This window comes from Vulpes lagopus, chromosome 6, assembly GCF_018345385.1.
Source record: "Vulpes lagopus strain Blue_001 chromosome 6, ASM1834538v1, whole genome shotgun sequence".
NCBI lineage: Eukaryota > Metazoa > Chordata > Mammalia > Carnivora > Canidae > Vulpes > Vulpes lagopus.
Window position 1 is genome coordinate 113,589,174 of NC_054829.1, and position 19,967 is coordinate 113,609,140.

Consider the following 19,967-nt stretch of genomic DNA (forward strand, 5'->3'; position numbering starts at 1 on the left):
AGTATCTTGCAATTTGGAATAGTCAGAGAACTGAGCATAGCCAGAGTTAACTTGTTTCCTTTACTAGGGTGCTTTAACCAACAATCTCAGCAATACCAGCTAGAAACACATTCTGAGAGTCAAGACAGGCCAATAGATAAATGGACTAAATATATACCTAATAATGTGAAATTTGTCATTGCACTGGTTTTGATTATTCGGTATTATATATTGCAATAAAATTATATTTTCTATCTTTATAGAACTATAAAAAAAGTGAAAAACTCAGAAATATTTATGAACAAGGATCATACCACATTGATACACAATTGTGTCAGTTGTTTGGTTTTTGTGTTTTGTGGGTTGTTTTGCTTTGTTTTTAGTTTTATTTGCATGCTCATTTAGTTATATTATGTAGATTGAGGAAAAGACAAGGTAAGCCCAGATGGTGCTGGGGACAAGGGTTGGGAGATTAATGGGGTGAAACTCTTACCTGATAGAGGGGTACAGGACACCCCAGCGTCTTCTTTATGGTCACAGTTATGCTCTCCCCAGGCACTCTTTGGACATTGCTCAATAGAAAGCTCATTCCCAGTGCAGCGTACCTCATCCAACATTACTGGACCAGAGCCTTCCCCAAAATACGCCTGATTCCAAGCTTTGGCAATGCCACTGAACAAAAATAAGAATTCTGGATTAGACATCAAAAATTTGTCTGACATAATTTCTTCTGCCCCATTAAAGGTATAAGTATGATTAATTCATACTTCCCTTGACCAATTCACTCCATAGGTCATACATGACTTGCTGTATTTCTTTCTTCTTCATTTGCTGCTGCTTATAGTTTTGGCCATCACAAATGTTTTAGAGTGCTAGTTATCCCCCAATACTCAATCTCCTTTTCTTCATTAGTAATGGAGCTCCAGATTTTAGGGAGGGCAATGGCTATCCTGAGTAAAGACCACATTTTCCAGGCTCTTCTCCTTCCAGATGACTAAGTTTGTTTGCTTTAAGATATATGTAACATAAAATCTAGCATTTTAACCATTTTTAAGTGTACAGTTCAGTGGCACTAAGTACATTCTCATTATCATGCAACTATCACCACCACTCATCTCCCGAACTCTTTAGTCATCCCAAACTGAAACTCTGTACCCATTTGAGATGACTAAGTTCTGACCAAAGATATGCAGGTAGAAGTGCTGTCATGTATCGCTTCCAGGAAATATCCTTGCTCCACTTTCTCCTATGGCCAGAGCTTGAGAAGCTACATTGGCCTATGTGGTACTATACTAAGAATGACAGAACTATAAGCAATCAGAAGCCCCAGCCTGGATGACTATGCAACCATACTAGCCTTGAGCTGGCTACCTCTGGTCTCTTGAGAGAGAAATACACTCTTACCTTATTTAAGCCACTGTTACTTTCATTTCTCTGTCACTCAAAAGCACTCATATTTCTAACTAAAACATCTCTTCACTCAAATTTATTTGTACTATATTTACTTCTTCCACAATTCAAAGTGATCCCACATGCTAGAACCCCAGATTTCAAGGAAGAGGATCACAACTGACTGTCAAAATTATTAGTAATTTCAGAAATTGCCATTTTGACCCCTTTTAGCTTATTAATTTTTAGAGAGGAGCATTTATATTTGTTTGTTTTTCAATGATGCTCCTCATTCAATATTCAATAATATTCCCCATTATTTTAGTTGCCCTTTTCTCATAACATTATAACTACCTTGAGAATTTACAACCAAAATATATCAAAGGGGAAAAAAAAAGCTTGCTAAATGACTATAATACTCCAGCAATGGCAGTCTTAGATACTCAACTTCATGGTTAAAGAACACCTTGTCTGACTAATTTTACTAGATAGAATGTAAGTTTCTTTTAAGAGAACACATGTTTAAAACAAACCCCAAACACATTTGAAAGTTAAATCCTTTACCCATTAAAGCAAACACTTGTTCCATTATCACGTGACCTACTTTCAGTTTAAAATTCAAAAAGTTTGGGGATGTCTGTGTGGCTCAGCAGTTGAGCATCTGCCTTTGGCTTAACGCATGATCCCGGAGTCCCAGGATCGAGTCCCGCATCGGGCTTCCTGCATGGAACCTTCTTCTCCCTCTGCCTATGTCTCTGCCTCTCTTTCTCTGTGTCTCTCATGAATAAATAAAATCTTTAAAAAAATTTTTCAAAAAGTTTGCAAGAGGAAAGATAAAGGAATGTTTATAGGAGGAGGTGTGAAGCAGGAAGGAAGGAAAAATAGGGTAGCTTATGCAGAATATTTTGTTGGAGTTACAAATATTTTAATTTAGAATCCTAACACTTGAGTCACTATCTGAGATATGTCATACAGAGGACTCTGAGAAGTATGCCCCAACATATACTAAAGATTACTATCTAGAGCTAGTCAGACAAAAGTGAAAGAAAAAATATATATTCTAACACAAATGATATTATTAAATAATTTTGTGAGTAAATTTGTTTTGTGAGTAAATTTGTCATTGTGAGTAAATGACAGAACAAAAAGCCATTTCTACTCTTGAAGAAAGAAGAAAAAATACTCAATTAATAGGATTTTTTAATGAAGTTCTCAGTTGTTTCAATGTGTATCTGTGTGCCCACAGAAGAGTGTAACGGACATATATAAGTGTTCATATATTCCTAATCACATCAAAAAACTTATTCTTTCCACACAGAATCTTTGAGAAGAATAGCTGATGTGGAAACAGGCCCTCTGGCTCAAATCCAGGCTCTACCTTTAACCAGCTAAATTGCCCTAGGGAAGTTACAAAACCCTTCCAGGCATAAAATGCTTCTTTTGAACATAGGAACAAATATTGCTCCCTTGCAGGGTTTTAAGAATTAAACTGATGCAAAGTAAGAACTCAAAAAATGTTGGTTCTCTTTCCCTCCTGCCAATATCAAGAGCTTCCATCTCGCATTTGAAGAATAACATATTTTCACTGCTAAGCAATTTATCTAAAAACCATTTGGTATTCAGTTTAAACAAACATCCTAGTTTTTGTTCTCCCTGTTACCCAAAGGTAGAGTCAAGGGAATGGTGGGAAAGGGGAATGGTGGGAAAGGAAAATCAAAAGAAATCCCAACAATTTCTGGTTTTAAGGTTGTAAATATGTTTTATTCACTTATTTATTCTAAAATCGTTTTTAAAAAAATATGTTTATGGAAATAATTTGTAGCCTATAGACACTGGACAAATCTGTGTTCTCTTCTTATTAAGAATTACTAGATGATGGCCCAAAAGATCATTAAGCTATGACTTACATCATACAACTTGAGATTCTTGTGGCAGAGACATAGATAATCAGAGGCTAACAATTTCAAGAGTTTTGGAGCACACTGGCATTTTACCAAAACAACCGTAGTGGCCAAAACAAATTTTTTTTCTAAAGACAGCATTTATGCTCCCAGAACAATATTTTCTATACCAAATAGTAGTCTGTAAGGCTGTGAATAAATTACAATGTTTTAAGTTGCCCTAGTAAAATAAATATCTCCTGCCAAAAGATAATATTTTCATACAACATTCAGACTAAACTGAACAAGGGAACAGTGTAATACCCACTGAAAATAAAATTCTAAAGTCATGTACTGATTGTGAGTTAGTCCCAGAATTTGGAAGTCTGAATAACTGAAATGTATTGTGTATTACTAAGTTTGGTTCAAAGAAGCAGAGGAGTGTTTGGAGCTGTGTTCCTGAGACCTGTTGCACCTTTGTGAAAAGGGCCACTCCAGGATGGGAGCAAAGAAGCCCTGGCTGGCGGCTCCTGGGCACAGATCAGCAAACTACAACCCAAGAGGTAAATTCAGCATACCACCTGTTTTTATATGGCCCCATGAGCAAAGAGTGGCTTTTACATTTTATAAACGGCAGGGAAAAAATCAAATCAAGAATATAATTTCTGACATGGGAAAATCATATGAAATTCAAATTTCGCCATCCAGAAATACGGTTCTAGCAGAACAAAGACCCACTCATTCCCAACTTACTGTCTGTGGCAGCTCTTGCACCACAAAGCACAGCTGAGTAGTTGCAAAATCTAAAGTATTTTCTATCAAGCCCTTCACAGAGAAAGTTTGTTGACCCTTGCTCTAGAGGAAAGAGATTAATGAAAGCAAATATGGAAGCTGATTTAGAGAACACTGAAAGTTGCAGAACAGAGGAGGAGGAGACACATGACTGATGCAGGTCATGGGGAAGCCAGATAGGAAAGCTTTGGAGAAAGGCAGATTAACAGCCTTCTTGGATCTTTGCCCTGGGATAAATGCCAGGACAGAAAGAGATCTACTGAAGAAAATTTCAGTGGGTACCGATTCACTGAGCCAGGGTTAGGTCGTATAAGGAATATGGAAAAATATAAAATTTTATCCCAAACTTGTAACAGAAACAAAAAATAAATTCCAGTTGGTTTAAAAACCTAAATACTGAAAGGAAGGAAGGAAGGAAGGAAGGAAGGAAGGAAGGAAGGAAGGAAGGAGAAAAGAAAAGAAAGAAAAGAAAAGAAAGAAAAAAGAAAAGAAAAGAAAAAGCAGGAAGGAAGGGGGGAGGGAGGAAGGGTGGGAGAGTGAGAATGGGAAGAAGGGAATGCTAAGAAGTTACTGGAATAAAATAGAGAACATAATATAAGAATAATATCATCTTGGAACAAAGAAGATTTCCTGAGCAAGAGAAGAAACCCAGAAGTCAGAAAAACTAAAAAAAGTTTAATTTAACCACATATAAATTTAAACTACTATATAGCAAAACACATCATAATCAGAGTCAAAAGACAAACCAACAGGCAGGAAAAAATATTTGTAATATGTAATAGTAACCAAAGAAAAAAAAAACTCCTAGAAATTAATAATAATAACATTATAATGAAAGACAAAACAACAAATATTTTTTTAAAAATAGGGGCATGGAGAAGATGAGGCTATTCACAGAAATATCAATGACCACTGAACATGTGATAAGATGCTCAATGTTACAATGGTCAAATTAAAACAATTAAGAATGGATTCTTAGCTAACATATTTTTAGAGATTCCAAAGATCAGTACCATTTTTGGTACAATATTTAGGTTAAAAGGTTACAAACTAGACTTTTTATTACCCACCATCTCCCCGTTCCCCCCCTCAAAAAACCCTAAAATAATGATTAGCTGGGAGTGACTCAGGATTATCTAGGCAGAGTAACTGAAATATATATTCCAAATATGTTAAAGATCATGTTGATAGAGGTCCAAGGAAAAAGCAAAAGGCCTGATTAATTGCCTCTGAACTGTGTCCCTTCCTTAAGGGAGAACACAAGATGGGAAAGTAATAGCCCCATAATCATGACTCCAAGGAAAGTCATCTATGTTAAAATACACTCTTAAAAGACAACTTGGGCATTTTATGATCTTCCTGATGTTTCCATATTTTCCATTGTTTATAAACATTATTTTAATGATCACAAAAATGTGTTATTGAAATAAACTCATCGGAAAAAAAAGAAACAAAACAGAACAAATCAGAACAACAAGAACAGAAACGCTGGGACACCTGGGTGGCTCAGTGGTTGAGCGTCTGCCTTTGGCTCAGGGTGTGATCCCGGGTTCCGGAATCGGGTCCCACATCGGGCTCCCTGCAGGGATCCTGCTTCTGCCTGTCTCTGCCTCTGTGTGTGTGTCTCTCATGAATAAATAAATAAAATTTTTTTAAAAAGTTAACTAGGAAACTATGATGCAACACAAACTAGGTTTTCAGGCTCATTTTCAAGTGTATTAAAATTAAAAAGATAATCTTACGTATACATACATTCCTTCAGCTACTAGTATTTCCTGGTGCCCTGGATTGCACTGTGCTGGCTTTTCGGGGATACCAAAGAAAGTGATGATTCTACCTCTAAAGAGGTTCTGCAATATTGGGGAAAGCAACATAAAACTCATGGATTGTTGGGGTGCCTGGGTAGCTCAGTCAGTTGAGCTTCCAACTCTTGTTTTCAGCTCAGGTCATGATCTCAGGGTTGTGAGATTGAGCCCTAAGTAGGGCTCTGCACTCAGCAGGGAATGTGCCATAGATTCTCTCTCCCTCTGTCCCTCTCCCCCACTCTCTCTCTCAAATAAATAAATAAATATTAATAAATAAATAAATAAAATAAAATTATATTAGGGGATCTTTTCAAAGTTGATATTTTACTTTAAATTTGTAGATTTCTTAATTTAGCACTTTGGCGGGGGGGGGGGGGGGGGGGGTGGGATGGGGAGGCCTCCTGAGATCAAAGCTTCTCTGTTTATGTAACAATTTTTTTCAATTAAGCATAATCCTTGACACTGAAGCATAATTTTTGAAACTCATCCATTTATTACTCAGGTGTTTTGCAACTGTTTTTGCAACCGATCTCCCTCTTTTTTAAAATTCTATATTTACATTGCAACTTAAAGTAAAACATTGACATTTTAACATTTTACCTCTAAATACTTCAATATGTAAATCTTAAAAATAAGAACGTGGTGCTACATGGCCAAATTAACATTATCACAATTAGTATAATTGGTAATCATTTTTTTTTCTTAGAGAGAAAGTGCAGGGGTGGGGGGAGGACAGAGGGAAAGAGAGAGAATCGTAAACAGGCTTCACACCCAGTGCAAAGCTCAACACACAGGTCCATCTCAAGACCCTGAGATCGTGAACTGAGCCAAAATCAGATGCTTAACTGACTGAGTCACCCAGGCACCCCATTGTTAATCATTCCTAACATTTTCTAATACCCCATCACATGCCATTGCTCAGAGTTGCCTCCACAATGTCATCTATAGGTGTTTGTCTTAAGCAGAATTTGGTCCCAGATCATGCAGTACCTCCAGATGTCCTGTACCTGATGTCTAGAATCTAGAACAGCCTCTTGTTATTCATGACACTAACTTGTGGAAGAGACAGAACTGGCCGTTCTGGAGAATGTCCTACCTCCTGGATTTGTCTCATATCTTCCTACTGGTGTCATTTAGTCTACTCCTCCAGCTCTTATAATTCCTGAAACTGGAGACTAGATCCAAACGTTTGGTTAGATCAAAGCAAGTATTTTGGCCAGGATTCATCACAAATGATTTGCTCTCATCTTGAACCACAGAGCAGCTCAACGTGTTCCCCACTGCTGAGGCTAAGCTTGAACACTGGGTTCAGGTGGCATTGGCTTGATCCTTCATTGTGCAATTACATTTGTGCCACCCACCCCCCTGATTCTGGGACCTAACCCCTCTTTCACGGTTCATGTGTAGGAAGAGAATGGCATGGCAAATCCTATATCTCTAAGGCTTATAATTAACAGTGGTGTTAAGTTTACTGGTATGATCATTTTCTTTGAGTGGATTAGAAATAAGCCAACCAGTTCTTTTTGAGAAAACTGTTATTAATCATTGAGACTAGATTTTCGAAATGTTCTGAGAGGGCATCAATTTCAATCAGTTTTCCTCAAATTTTCAGGTGTTGCTGTTGGAATCAACACAGCATAAAGTGATCATGTGCCCTGTACTCAAACCAACCTATTTTGGAGAAAGTTACAAAGTATCTCTTAGTCAGATTGTCTCATCTACAACATATTTCTAACATAGGGATATGTCTAACACAGGTACTAGAGCAGCTAACACACGTAATAAGTATATATGTTTGCTATCAAGGTCAGTCAAATTAGGGACTGTTAGAAAGATGTCATTAACATTCAAAGTAAACCAAGTATTTGGTGGTGAGATCATCCAACACTATTTCTCTGTCCAGAATTTCTATTTAGTTAACTGAATCTATGAATTTCCTATCTATAAAACATTGTAGCATGTGTATATGTATATTTACTGGGTTAACAATCATGAGGTCAGCAGCATGCTAATTGATTTTCATGTGAGTTACTAGGAAACCTACACCTTTGCCAAAAATATTAAGAACATTAAGGGTAGAGTAATAGCATATTTAACATTACTAGGTGCAGGATGGATTCCTGTAAATTTAAGATATAAGGAATTTTTAAATTATTAATATATTTCTATGGGGAAAAGATAGGTTTTATTGTTTAGATAAATGCATAGAAAATTTATAGTATCAGGCAGCCCGGATGGCTCGGTGGTTTAGCGCCGCCTTCAGCCTAGGGCATGATCCTGGAGTCTCGGGATCGAGTCCCATGTGGGGCTCCCTGCCTAGAGCCTGCTTCTCCCTCTGCCTGTGTCTCTGCCTCTCTCTCTCTCTCTCTCTCTCTGTGTCTCTCATGAATGAATAAATAAAATCTTTTTAAAAAATGTTTAAAAAAATTTACAGTATCTAGATACACTGAATATTCATTATATTTATAGTTATAGAAGTGATCCTACAAATTTATGTTATAAGGTAGAATTATTTCCTGAGAGCCAAAGATTTATTTTACTTACATAAACAGTTCTTAAACACAGAGCGTGTTAACAAGCAATAGTCTATTAAATAGAAAGAATACAGAGATGGAATCACCAGGAAGACTATATTAATGTGGAACACAGGCAAGGCCCAAGTGTTTACATCTTTCTTGAGCATTAGCTTATTGCTATCCTTTGTATGAGGAGATTCGTGTTTGGAAAAGTAACTGAAAAGAAAAATATCTCCAAATATACAAGGCAGCAAAAATCCTCCATGAACCTATGTAACCACCACCAATTCAGCTTGGTAGACACTTGTTTCTTTTTTTGTTTGTTTGTTTTAGATTTATTTATTTATTCATTCATGAGAGACACAGAGAGAGAGAGAGAGAGGCAGAGACACAGGCAGAGGGGGAAGCAGGCTCCATGCAGGAAGGCCGACGTGGGACTCGATTCTGGGTCTCCAGGATCAGGCCCTGGGCTGAAGGCGACGCTAAACCGCTGAGCCACCGGAGCTGCCCAGACACTTGTTTTTAATGTAAGTACTCTGATGCTCTGAGCTGATGTTTGCCTTTCTTTCACCTGATTTTATAGTTATCTCCTAAGGTCACATTAAAGTAATATTCTACAACTTCTCCTATTGTATAACTTGTTTGCTTACTTAATGGCACAGCACTTTCGGATGAGATCATTTTTAACGGCACATGGTTGATAACAGCGTAATTGTTGCTTGCCTCAATTTATGATTTTTTTTTCTTGAGCAAACTTCATGTCCCTCTTATTTGTTTGTTGAACTCCCAAAGGGAAACTACATCATGTCTCCCTGGAGTGGTAGTTACAATTTCTTTGTGAGAGGCTGTTTTTGTGGACTTTCATCTTTTAATGGTATCTGTAGATTTTAGTAGCTGGCAAACTTCCTAAACACAAAAGAAATTACTGTACTTTTGATACTTAAATTTGATGAACCCAAGACTTGGGGAAAGATAAAGAGCAGGAAAGGAGGCAGCCAGATGTTAGAAAATTGTCTTGCAAGCATGTGTGTACACAGTGAAGTTTCAGATCGAGACATTTTAATCAGAGTTCTTCTTGTGCAATTAAAGTGAAAACATTTCCTGAGTCTTTCAAAACTCTTAAGAGCATAACTCAGAACTACAACATCATATTTTATTATGTAGATATGCCATAATTTACATAGGAATTTTAAAACTGTGAACACATCTTTCTTAGGGGTTTGTTTTTTTCGGCTATAAAATTAACATACAAAACCATTTTATTGAGGGGTCAGAATAAAAATATTCTGGTACAAACTGCTTTTAAAAATACTTTTTTGCTTTTTTATTTTACTGTTCATTAATTTTTTTTGTATTTTAGAGACTTTCCCATAAAGATAACCAGGGGACCTTGTGTAACAAAAGAGGAAATTAGGCCCTCTGAGATTACCCAAAGTCCTAAAGTTGTACTGTTAAGTGAAAACCAAAATCTCTTTTTTTTTTCTTTTTAAAAGTCCATGCCTAGCATGGAGCCACCGCAGGACTTGAACTCATGACCCTGAGATCAAGACCTGACCTGAGATCAAGAGGCAGATACTTAACGGACTGTTCCACCCAGGCACCCCAAGAACCAGAATCTGAGATTTATGGTTCCCAATGTAGAATTTTCTTCTCTCAGGTTATACTGTTTGCAAAATAGCCAGTTGTTAAAAAGAAAAAATACATATACAGTGCTGAAAGAAACAGAGAAATCAAGCAATGAAAGTTAATTATAGGGAAAGATGATGATGATACATTTTAGATAGATTCTATTTGAGGTGCCACAGCTACCTCACTGAAAATGCCCCCCAGGATACTGTAAGATAGCAAAGTGTTTCAGAATCAGCTCTGTAGCCAGACAAGCTTTACCATCTAGTGGTGATGTAACGATAAGCAAATTATTTAACTTCTGGGCCTTAGTTTCCTCATCTGTAAATTGGGGGTAATATGGGGTTGTAGGGAGAATTAAATGAGTTAATCAATACCTATAAAGCTATTAGACCAGTGCCTGGCATACAGTAAGCATTCAGTGAACATCCAATATCACTACTGAAAATGGAGGAGATGGTTCTCCAGAGAGAAATCTAGGATATTGATCACTAAAAATGAATTTTTCATTCGTAGGTTGTGTCACAAACTGATATTCGCAATGAAAGGACCAATCTTTTATAATCTAACATACAATTCCCTTGACAACAGAATTGTATAACTATTCTGTGTCTATTCGAAGTAGGAACTAAGCCTGGGGATTGAACTAGTCAGATGATCCTATTTATTTGGTCTTTTACTATGAAAACAAACAATTATACAGATTAGCCAAATAGGTTTAAGAATGTTTTGGAACAGGATCAGATATAGAATCAATTTCAGTGTTTATTGGGCATTGCTGTTATATATGTAGGTCAAATAGCTTTGCAGAAAATAACTTAATAAATCAATGTATTATATCAGAGCACCCCTATTCCACAAATTTATTTTGTGGTTAAAGGATAAGAAAGTGGGCAACATATAGGACTTTTACAAGTGAACTGCCAAGGTTGGTGTGGGAATAATTTCCATAAAGGAAGGACAAAGAATACATAGCTTTATCAAAATCATATGGCAATTATTTGACTTCAACAATCCTGAAATTTGTTGTTGTTTTAGAGGAGGGGAAGGGCAGAGAGGACGAGAGAGAATCTTTAGCTAGGCATGGAGCCTGACGTGGGGCTCCATCTCATGACCCTGAGATCATGACCTGGGCCAAAACCAAGAGTCAGACACTTGACCAACTGAGCCACCCAGGCGCCCCAATCCCCTAATATAATTTTAGAGAAACTTTTGGGCTTGTTATACCACTATTTAGAATCACCAAAGAAAGGGATTAAAAATCCAAAATTACAACATATAATTCCAGAATAATCACAACTCAGGCAACACAGAATGTTAATTTTCATACTGCTCTTTTATTGCATAATGTTTCATTTCCACATCCTACATGGGAATTATTTCCTTTGCACATTACTAAACATCCTCTGTTCTAAGCACATACCTAACAAATAAACCAAAGTCAAAAGTTGAGATAATATTTGGGAAGAGGAACTGAACTTCAGTGAAAACCTAACAACGAGTTTCAGCAGACAACTTCAGTAAGTCATCTAACCCTGTGACTGACAGTTTCTGGTCATTCATTCATTACCTGGGAATAACGTGAGGGGACCAATGAAAAGTAGTAAAAGGCTGAGATTCTCAGGGATATAAAATTAGTTGACTTCAGACACAAACAGGCTAGACCTTTAATAAGGACATATAAATTCTCTTCGGAGAGCCTACAGCCTAGTACAAAGATCACAAGGTGGCTTTTTCAATTTGTTTGAGGAAATGTGCAATTTAAACACACAGGCACCTGTCTCTGGGTGTGGAAATAATAGGTTCCAAAAATTAAACAAAATAAGAATAAAAACAAACCTCAGACCCAGCTGCCTGCAGATCACTTCAGCATCCGCTTCATCCCACTGGTCATCACAGACGGTCCCCCACTGACCAGCGTGGTAGAGCTCTACTCGGCCTTCCCATGCGCTGCTCCCACCCACAAGGCGGACGGCTGGGAACACTGGGCCTGTGCCGTGTGAAATTAGAATCAAATTATACCTAGACATGTACATTGACTGGTAAGATTATATACATATATTAAATTGATATGCCATTCTCAGTAAAATTAAATCATATTTATTAAGCCATTTCAGGGATTTGGACATACCCTCACACATCTAATACATATTATGGTATCCCTGACCAATTAAAATACTCCAAAATGGGGACAACCAGCTGGCTCAGCCAGGAGAGCAGGCAACTCTTGATCTCAGGGTTGTGAGTAGTTAGGTTCCCACACTGGGGGTAGAGTTTACTTGGTAATAAAAAACATTTTTAATAAAAATTAAATACTCCAAATTCAATTACATTCATACAACTAGCTCTTAAGAGGAAGTAGTCTAAGTTCACTTTTCCTCCAACTACCTCAGAAAACCAGAAAAGACATACTCAAAACTGTAGTTTACTGAAAACACATTTGATTTTTATGGTACTGTAGCGGTGACACCGATTTTTTTATTTACAGGAACTTGAGCATTACCAACATGTAATTCTTAAGAATGGCATTAATGTCCCTGTAACATACTTGTTTCCAGGACAGAAATATTTTTATATTTGTAGAAATCAAGTTCAAGTCAACATCTAACTCATTATAATGAGGTAGTGACCAACATGGTCAATATCTACAAAAAACAAGATTGAGAATTCATTTGGATATGAAACAGTTGTATTCATTTTCTACAAATGACCAAATGCTTCCCACTGCAAATTCCTTACTAGGGTACACAATGCCCTGATCCAGACCTTGTCAGCCCCCTGAACATCTTTCTCTACCCCTGGCCTCCTTCACCAGGCTGCACCTACAATGGATGTCAAGAACCATTTTGGTTGTGAAAGGTCTGTAGCTTACCACAAAATGTAGTGTTTTCCCTCCACTGGTCACGTTCAGCTAGTGTTAAGGCTGGCAGTACTGGTCCTAAAGAATTCTGGAAAGCCTGGGTGTGGATATTATGGACTATTCTGGAAAGTATTCAGAATACTTTCAGTCAGATGACACAACTTGAAGCTACAGTGGCAGCAAACGTCACATAGTTGGAAGTCACTGGGGATGTAGGGTGGGGATTTTAGGAAGTACATAAAGTAACAACACTGACCACTCCCACTGTGCCCTCTTCTTTCTGTCCCCAAAACACTCAAGGCTGATTCCCATCTCAGGGTTTGTATGCTTCCTGTTCCTTCTGCTTGAAAAATGTTCCTGCAGCCTTTCCCCTTGATGAATCCTCTCATCATTCAGTTCTCAACACTCAACTGTTCTTTGTTTAGGAGGCCTGCCCCAGCTACCCTAGCTAATGCAGCACCCGATGGTACTTTCTACTACATTGCTTTCTGAATATCTACTTTATTTAAAATTGTCATTGATTTCTTGGTTTTTGCATCCATTGTCTGTGTCCTAACAGCTAGAACTCAGGACAGAGACAGTACCAAATTCTTTCACTTGCGTATCTCAAGTAGCCGGCATACAGAAGGCACATAATAAATATTTGTTGACTGACTGGACTGACAACTATAGCTAAAAAGCTAGAAAGACTATCCCAAAGAAGAAAAAACAATTAGCAATATTCATTCACTTGATTCTGTTTAACAGATACTGGGCCCCCGCAGGGGCATTCAAAGGAGCACTGGGCAGACCTCAAGAGTTTTATCTCCTAAGGACAAGATGAGGGAAGAGAAGAGATCATGGAGACTCTACAGGGGTTCAGAAACAAGGGAGCTTGCTTACTACTGGGGGTAGTCTGGGAATCTCTTCTGAAGAAGACAGTTGTGAAAAGGGCCAAGGTGGATGGATAGGATTCCAGAAGTCAGAGAGAGGGTAAGTGCTGTTCAGGCTAAATGAACAGTATGAGCAAAAGGACAGAAGTATAAAGTTGAATGTGTTTGGGAAATAGTGAGACAGTATAATTTTTCTGGAATAAAGGATGCAATATGGTAAGAAGTTCAGAACACGCTGCGCCTCTATTCAGAAATTTAATTGCGGCTTTTGCCGAAACAAACAAACATATGGGCTTTTTCTGGCTACATAAGTAACTGTGAATATACAGAAAAGCTCAAAGATAAAATTTCATCAACATCCCACATCCTCCCAACAAGCATGCAAAAAATCATCTGAAAGAGAATTCAGTGAGGTAGTTGACTCCTGTTTAACTTATGGATGATTAAAACTCCCAGACATGTTCATTTAAATTACTACTTCCTGGGACGTCTCAGTGGCTCAGTGGTTGAGAGTCTGCCTTCGGCTGACGGCATAATCCTGGAGTCTGGGGATCGAGTCCCACATTGGGCTCCCTGCATGGGGTCTGCTTCTCCTGTCTTTGTCTCTCTTTCTGCCTCTCTCTGTGTCTCTCATGAATAAATAACTAATTTTTTAAAAAAATTACTACTTCCTATATCCAATACTGCTACACAATCTCCTACTTTGTAAGTGTTGGAAATGCAACAAGTGAGAGATGACAAGACACTGAGTGTAATTTCCAAATCAAAAAATAAACGTATTAAAGAACTATCACTGGGCCTTGAAGTAGATGTAGTGTTTGATCTATCTCCTTTCACATTGTCACTTGATCTTTTTTCATTCTCACTTCTAACTTATCTCAACCATATTTTTATATATACTTATAAATGACCTTAAACTTGTCTTTGCAAGCAGAGTATAAATAGGTGGATAGATGATAGAGAATAGAAGGAATTTTTTTAAGTAGATATATACCCCAAAAGAAAAATAATTATTGTTTTCAAGATTTTATTTACTTCAGTACTTGAAAAATGTTAAACATTATGTATCAATCAGATAGAACATAAAGTACAAGCAATAATCTACAAAAAGCAATGCATTATTGAGCCCAATTCACATCATCCACGAAGCAGCGACACATAAACATATACTGCCCAAAGGAGCACACTACCCGAAAGTGGAGAATCAAAGGAAGAAAAGGAAAAATTTACAAAACATCAAGATTTAACATGCACTTGGCCCACACAAAAAGGAACTGTGGTTCTCAGAGCACATACCTGTACCCTATGTTCCCATTGGTTCTTCCAGCCAATTCACAGGAATTACTCTAAATTGAGTCTTTGTGTGTTTTGTGGTGAGAGAGTTTCCAATCTTCCCCTGATACTTGCACTCCAACAGAAACCAATGCCTTGGGCTAGCTGTTAGCTTTTTAAGACCTGGGAAATCCGATCATGTTGCATCTCCAAGGAGAATGTAAAAAGGGCTGATATGACAGTGTGCTAGTCTCAGGTTGTGGTCACCCGTTAAAATACACCATGGTTCCCAGAAAACCCATCAGTCACCATGAAAAGCAGCTGCTCCCTTCTCCTCACATGTTTATATGAACATACGCTTATTTGTGTACTGAAATCATACTGTTCATCATCTCATAGCTAATACATGGTGCTTGGAAGGAGCTTTATCAAGGCAGTTATCCATATTATGGAACGTACTATTGACAATTCAAAGAAGAACACTGCTACCATGATTATATTCTATCCTATCAAGTGAAAATATTTTGTTGTAGTTGCAGTGTTTTCTATTTGGTTCCAAGATGCTTTTCTATCTTGATTCTATCATGACCTTCCATTAGCAAAATAAATGCTTTATGTACAATATACAATATTTCTGTATGCAAATTAGATAAAATAGAAAACATGTTACGAGTGAGATTCCCCTTGAAAGTTGAATAAAATTCAGAATGTTAGATGCACTCCTACTGAAGACTATTTGACTACATAATATGATGATTCAGATTTATGTATGTATTTAAATTATTTGAGGAAATGATTTAACGAAGACAATTTTATCATCTGGAGTCTTGTTGAAAACACAATGAAAGTAAAAAAAGAGACTCTTTTTACCCTGGGAAAAGCTACACGTGACAGCAGCTGCCATCTTCTGAGGACACGCCCCACCCTGCCAGATGTCTTTTTCACAAAGCAGTATATTTTCTTCATCTCCTCGGCAACGGACATTGCTCCAATAAATGGGAATAAGGCCCAGTCCAGAAAACGGGGTTTGTTTTGCTACTCCTTTTCCTCTGGAAACACAATGATCAAGGTTAGGTTCATTGAATTTGGTGAGTTTTTGGTCAAAATATTTAGATTTTCTAATATGGAAGAAATCAGTAAAGATAGATGTGGGAGGAAAAGAAAAACATAATGGATTATATAAGTTTCAAGGAAATCAAAACATCAGATCAGAACTTGCATTGATTACCCATGGCAATTTTTTTAGTCAATCTTAAATAACTAATGGTATGCATGTACCTTTCCTACTGATAGCTGCTTTTAGAAAAAAAAAAAAATAGATGGGCAAATACTACAGATTTTAAAAAGAAGCCTGGTGGTTTCGTGGAAGAAATGTGTTCTGTGGCTCAGTGAAAAATGGATTCCAGTCTGGACTCAGCTGCAAATTACTCTTAGCTACAAGTTTCTGTAAGCTCTGCCTTTTGATGTAAAAAAGGAGGGGTGGCCTAGATGCTTGAAGATTTTCCTACTCCAACATTTTAGGCTATCATTTTCAAAATGATTATTACTACATAGAAGTAAGATAATATCAAGAGAGGCAATCCATTCACAATTTTTAAAACCTTATATAAAGGGTTTGCTAGCAAGACTTTGAAACCAATTAATAAAACAATGACACATAGATGAGCTCTGCTTTTAACACCTCTAATCTACATATTTTTAAGTAACCTCTGATTTGTAGAAATAGATATTAGATTTTAAAAAGATCAAAGGCTTATCTGATTAACATGGTAATGTCTAGAATTGTCTCCATGCAATAGCTTCCACCAACCAAAGAATAAACATTTGGAATATATCTAAAATATGAATGTGTCTTAACAGCAATAATTCTGAGCTGCCCTAATTATATAATACTTTTTTTAAATGGACTACTAAAAAATAAAAATAAATAAAAATGGACTACTAAGTGGTGCCTGGCTGGCTCAGTTAGAGAGCATGGGACTCTTGATCTCTGGGTTGGGAGTCTGACATTGGTTTAGAGATTACTAAAAACAAAAACGAAACATAAAACACAAAAAAAGTAACTAAGAGATGATATAAGTAATCAGATCAGTTTGCCTGATGTTTCCATTTGAAGAATGATACTTTATATTCTTTCATCAACCTAAGGACTAGTTACCACACTGAGGTTCACATGTCCCCTATAGTGTTTTTTTTTTTTAATGTCAGAGTCCCATAGGAAATCATATTCTTCCCTGATTTTCAGGAGTTTTAAAAGCACATATAAATGTGTACTTTAAGGAAAACACTGACATCAATCTACAAATCTGTCACATATTGAGGCCCTCAAAAGAGAAAGCATCAAGTCAACTCTTTGTGCCCTGTCCACCTGTCAATGACTATTTGCCAGACAAAATATTCATTGATCAAATCAATAATTAACATTCCCAAACACCATAACACTTTATAGGCTTTATAAGCCTTACTCCTTCTTTCATCTTGACTTATGCTAACAGTCATTTTTAAAAACTAGTTAATTAATTAAGTACATTAAGCCTATCTGCAGCTCTAAAAGTTTCAAGTCTAACCAAAACTTAAGCCTTCAAGGTCTGTCTTTACCAAATACCCACTGCCCACCTTCCTAACCAGAAGACAGGAGGAAGCAAGCAAATTAGAGTTCTTAGCTATCTGACTGCAGTTAACCAACCTTTTTGTTTCTACCATTGTATTAGATATCACCACTGATTGGTTATTAATTCAAAATATTTGTAAACTGCAAAATTGTTTTCAGTCTTTTGGACTTGCCTGCTCGTAACAAGATAGTTTCCATGCTTTCTAAAGATCCCTAGTGAGAAAGGCCAAGAAAAACATCTGGCAAGTGTACTTAGAAAAAAATAAATGAGACACAAAAACAGAATAATAAGAGCCACCACAAAAGCAAAGCCTTTTACTCCAAAGTGGAGCCTTCTGCTCCCAGTGAAACCCCCTCACACCTGGTGTAAAGGTGCCGGGGCTGGAGGAAGGTAGAGAGCACTGACATTTCCCAGAGAGCTCTAAGAGCTGCGGCAGTGCCGGGCTGATGGAGGCGGCCACCTCTAGCAGGACCTCCTCGGACAGGACCCCGGGCCTGGACACCAGGCCTTTCCCACCTGCCATGAGAGCACAGGGGAATGTCACCTCCTTTCTGCACGAAAAAATGGAAGTTGTTGGATCGCTAAAAGTAGACAGGGAAATGCAAATGACAATGACAGCAGCCCGGGGAGCCCAGGTGCACTACTGAGAAGTGACCACCCTCGGAATCACATCCCCAGCTTCCTAGGTCTAAACGATGATTTTTAAAGACAAAGACCAAAGGATGCTTTTAACGTTTGACCACGCAGCATTTGCTTGTTTGCTGGTCAGCATTCCTCCCCCTTGGGGCCTTTTCTTTATAACTGGTGAAAAGTGAGAATGAGGGAAGTGAGAGGGAAGGAAGGAAGACGAGCATCATCTCTCCATAGTAGTGATGGGAGCCGGCGTCATTCTCAGATCGCAGCCCCGCAGCCCGACTGGTTTGCTCAAGGATGGGCGAACTCACCCTAGCTGCAGCTGGTGACAAATGACTGAGGCGTCCAAATCGTCCCAGTGGCTGCCACAGACTGTGCCCCAAGCTCCATTTGCATATATTTCCACCGTGCCTTCAAACTCGTGTTTGCCACCTCGAAGTCGTACTGACCCTGAAGTAGGAAAGAATCCCAAAACCCTTTAACAGCAAATAATCATTTGAACCAGTCTAAGTTAACATGATGTTTCCACATAAGAGGTGAGAGATCAGCCAGAACAATTTGGCCTCCGTGTCCACAGCACATGCTTCCTTCTTTAAATGAGGATTTACGGCAGGCTCGGTGACTCAGCGGGTTAGCGCCTGCCTTCGGCCCAGGGCATGATCCCGGGACCAGGGATCGAGTCCCACGTCGGGCTCCCTGCATGGAGCCTGCTTCTCCCTCTACCTGTGTCTCTGCCTCTCTCTCTCTCTCTCTGTCTCTCACAAATAAATAAATAAAATCTTTAAAAATGTATATTAAAAAAATTAAAAAATGAGGATTTAGCAGATTCTTGATTTGATTTATTTTATTTTATTTTTATTTTTTTGGTAGTTAACATCGTGATGTCAATACTATTTATGCTTTCTTTTTTAGTTAAGCAAAGTCCAATTTTATTTTAAAAGGGCAAAAGTGGAAGAGTATGACTAATGTCTGATATTACATCCCAAATACTAGATGACATCATATACCAAATTCTTATCATGTACATGTCACCTTCCACTTCACATGAGGTCAGAGATAAGAAGCACAGAAACAAAATTCAGTGCTCCACTTAAAAATTAGCTGCTATGGACTGTGTTATTTATTCCTTCCATCTGTTGTATTCATCACTAAAGAGCAAAATGCCTTTTCCCCTTTTAACCTCAAGCAGGGGTCATGAGAATTCTAAAGATTATGTCTATAATTTCAAAAAGGCATTGGTGTTAAAAAAAACATTGCTTAACGTCAATCTCACTAAGTGGAACCGTTTGGTTTAACTGAGTACCCCTGGAAATTCACCTCCCCTTTCATACCATCCTCATTTAGTTGCTCCAGGGTCCATGATTTGAGTCATTATTTGAGTCTTGAAAAGAGTCAAAATTAAATGCAAGCACCCCAGGGAAAATAACATCCCTTAAGTGCAGATGGATGAAGGTCCTGCCTTTCCCTTCTCATTAGCACTGGTTTGCATAGTGGCTACTGGGAGGCCACAAGTGGGACACATAAACCGAGACAGAATTAAACTCAGAGAGCTGAAGAATTTCACAAAATTCTATTAAAAGTCACTTATGATATGGCCTTCGTTTCATAGGCAAAGAAATAAAGAAATTCGGTTCTACCAAAAAATTCTGTCAAATTTTTCATATTCCATAATTATTTCATTTCTGGCTTTAAAATAATTTTCCAAAATATTAGATTCACAAATTACCCATT

General features: G+C 37.7%; 1 protein-coding gene across 3 annotated transcripts in view; it reads right to left on the bottom strand.

Moving 5' to 3' along the window:
* PRSS12 (serine protease 12) overlaps window positions 1–19,967 on the bottom strand; it is a 137,594-nt gene that overhangs the window by 34,267 nt on the left and 83,360 nt on the right. For all 3 annotated transcript variants that reach the window (XM_041758662.1, XM_041758661.1, XM_041758660.1), the window contains 4 exons: window positions 18,548–18,686; window positions 15,862–16,040; window positions 11,827–11,977; window positions 473–651 (listed from right to left, as the gene is read on the bottom strand). In XM_041758662.1, the coding sequence (XP_041614596.1) occupies window positions 473–651; window positions 11,827–11,977; window positions 15,862–16,040; window positions 18,548–18,686 (648 nt within the window). The remainder of the gene's footprint in view (window positions 1–472; window positions 652–11,826; window positions 11,978–15,861; window positions 16,041–18,547; window positions 18,687–19,967) is intronic.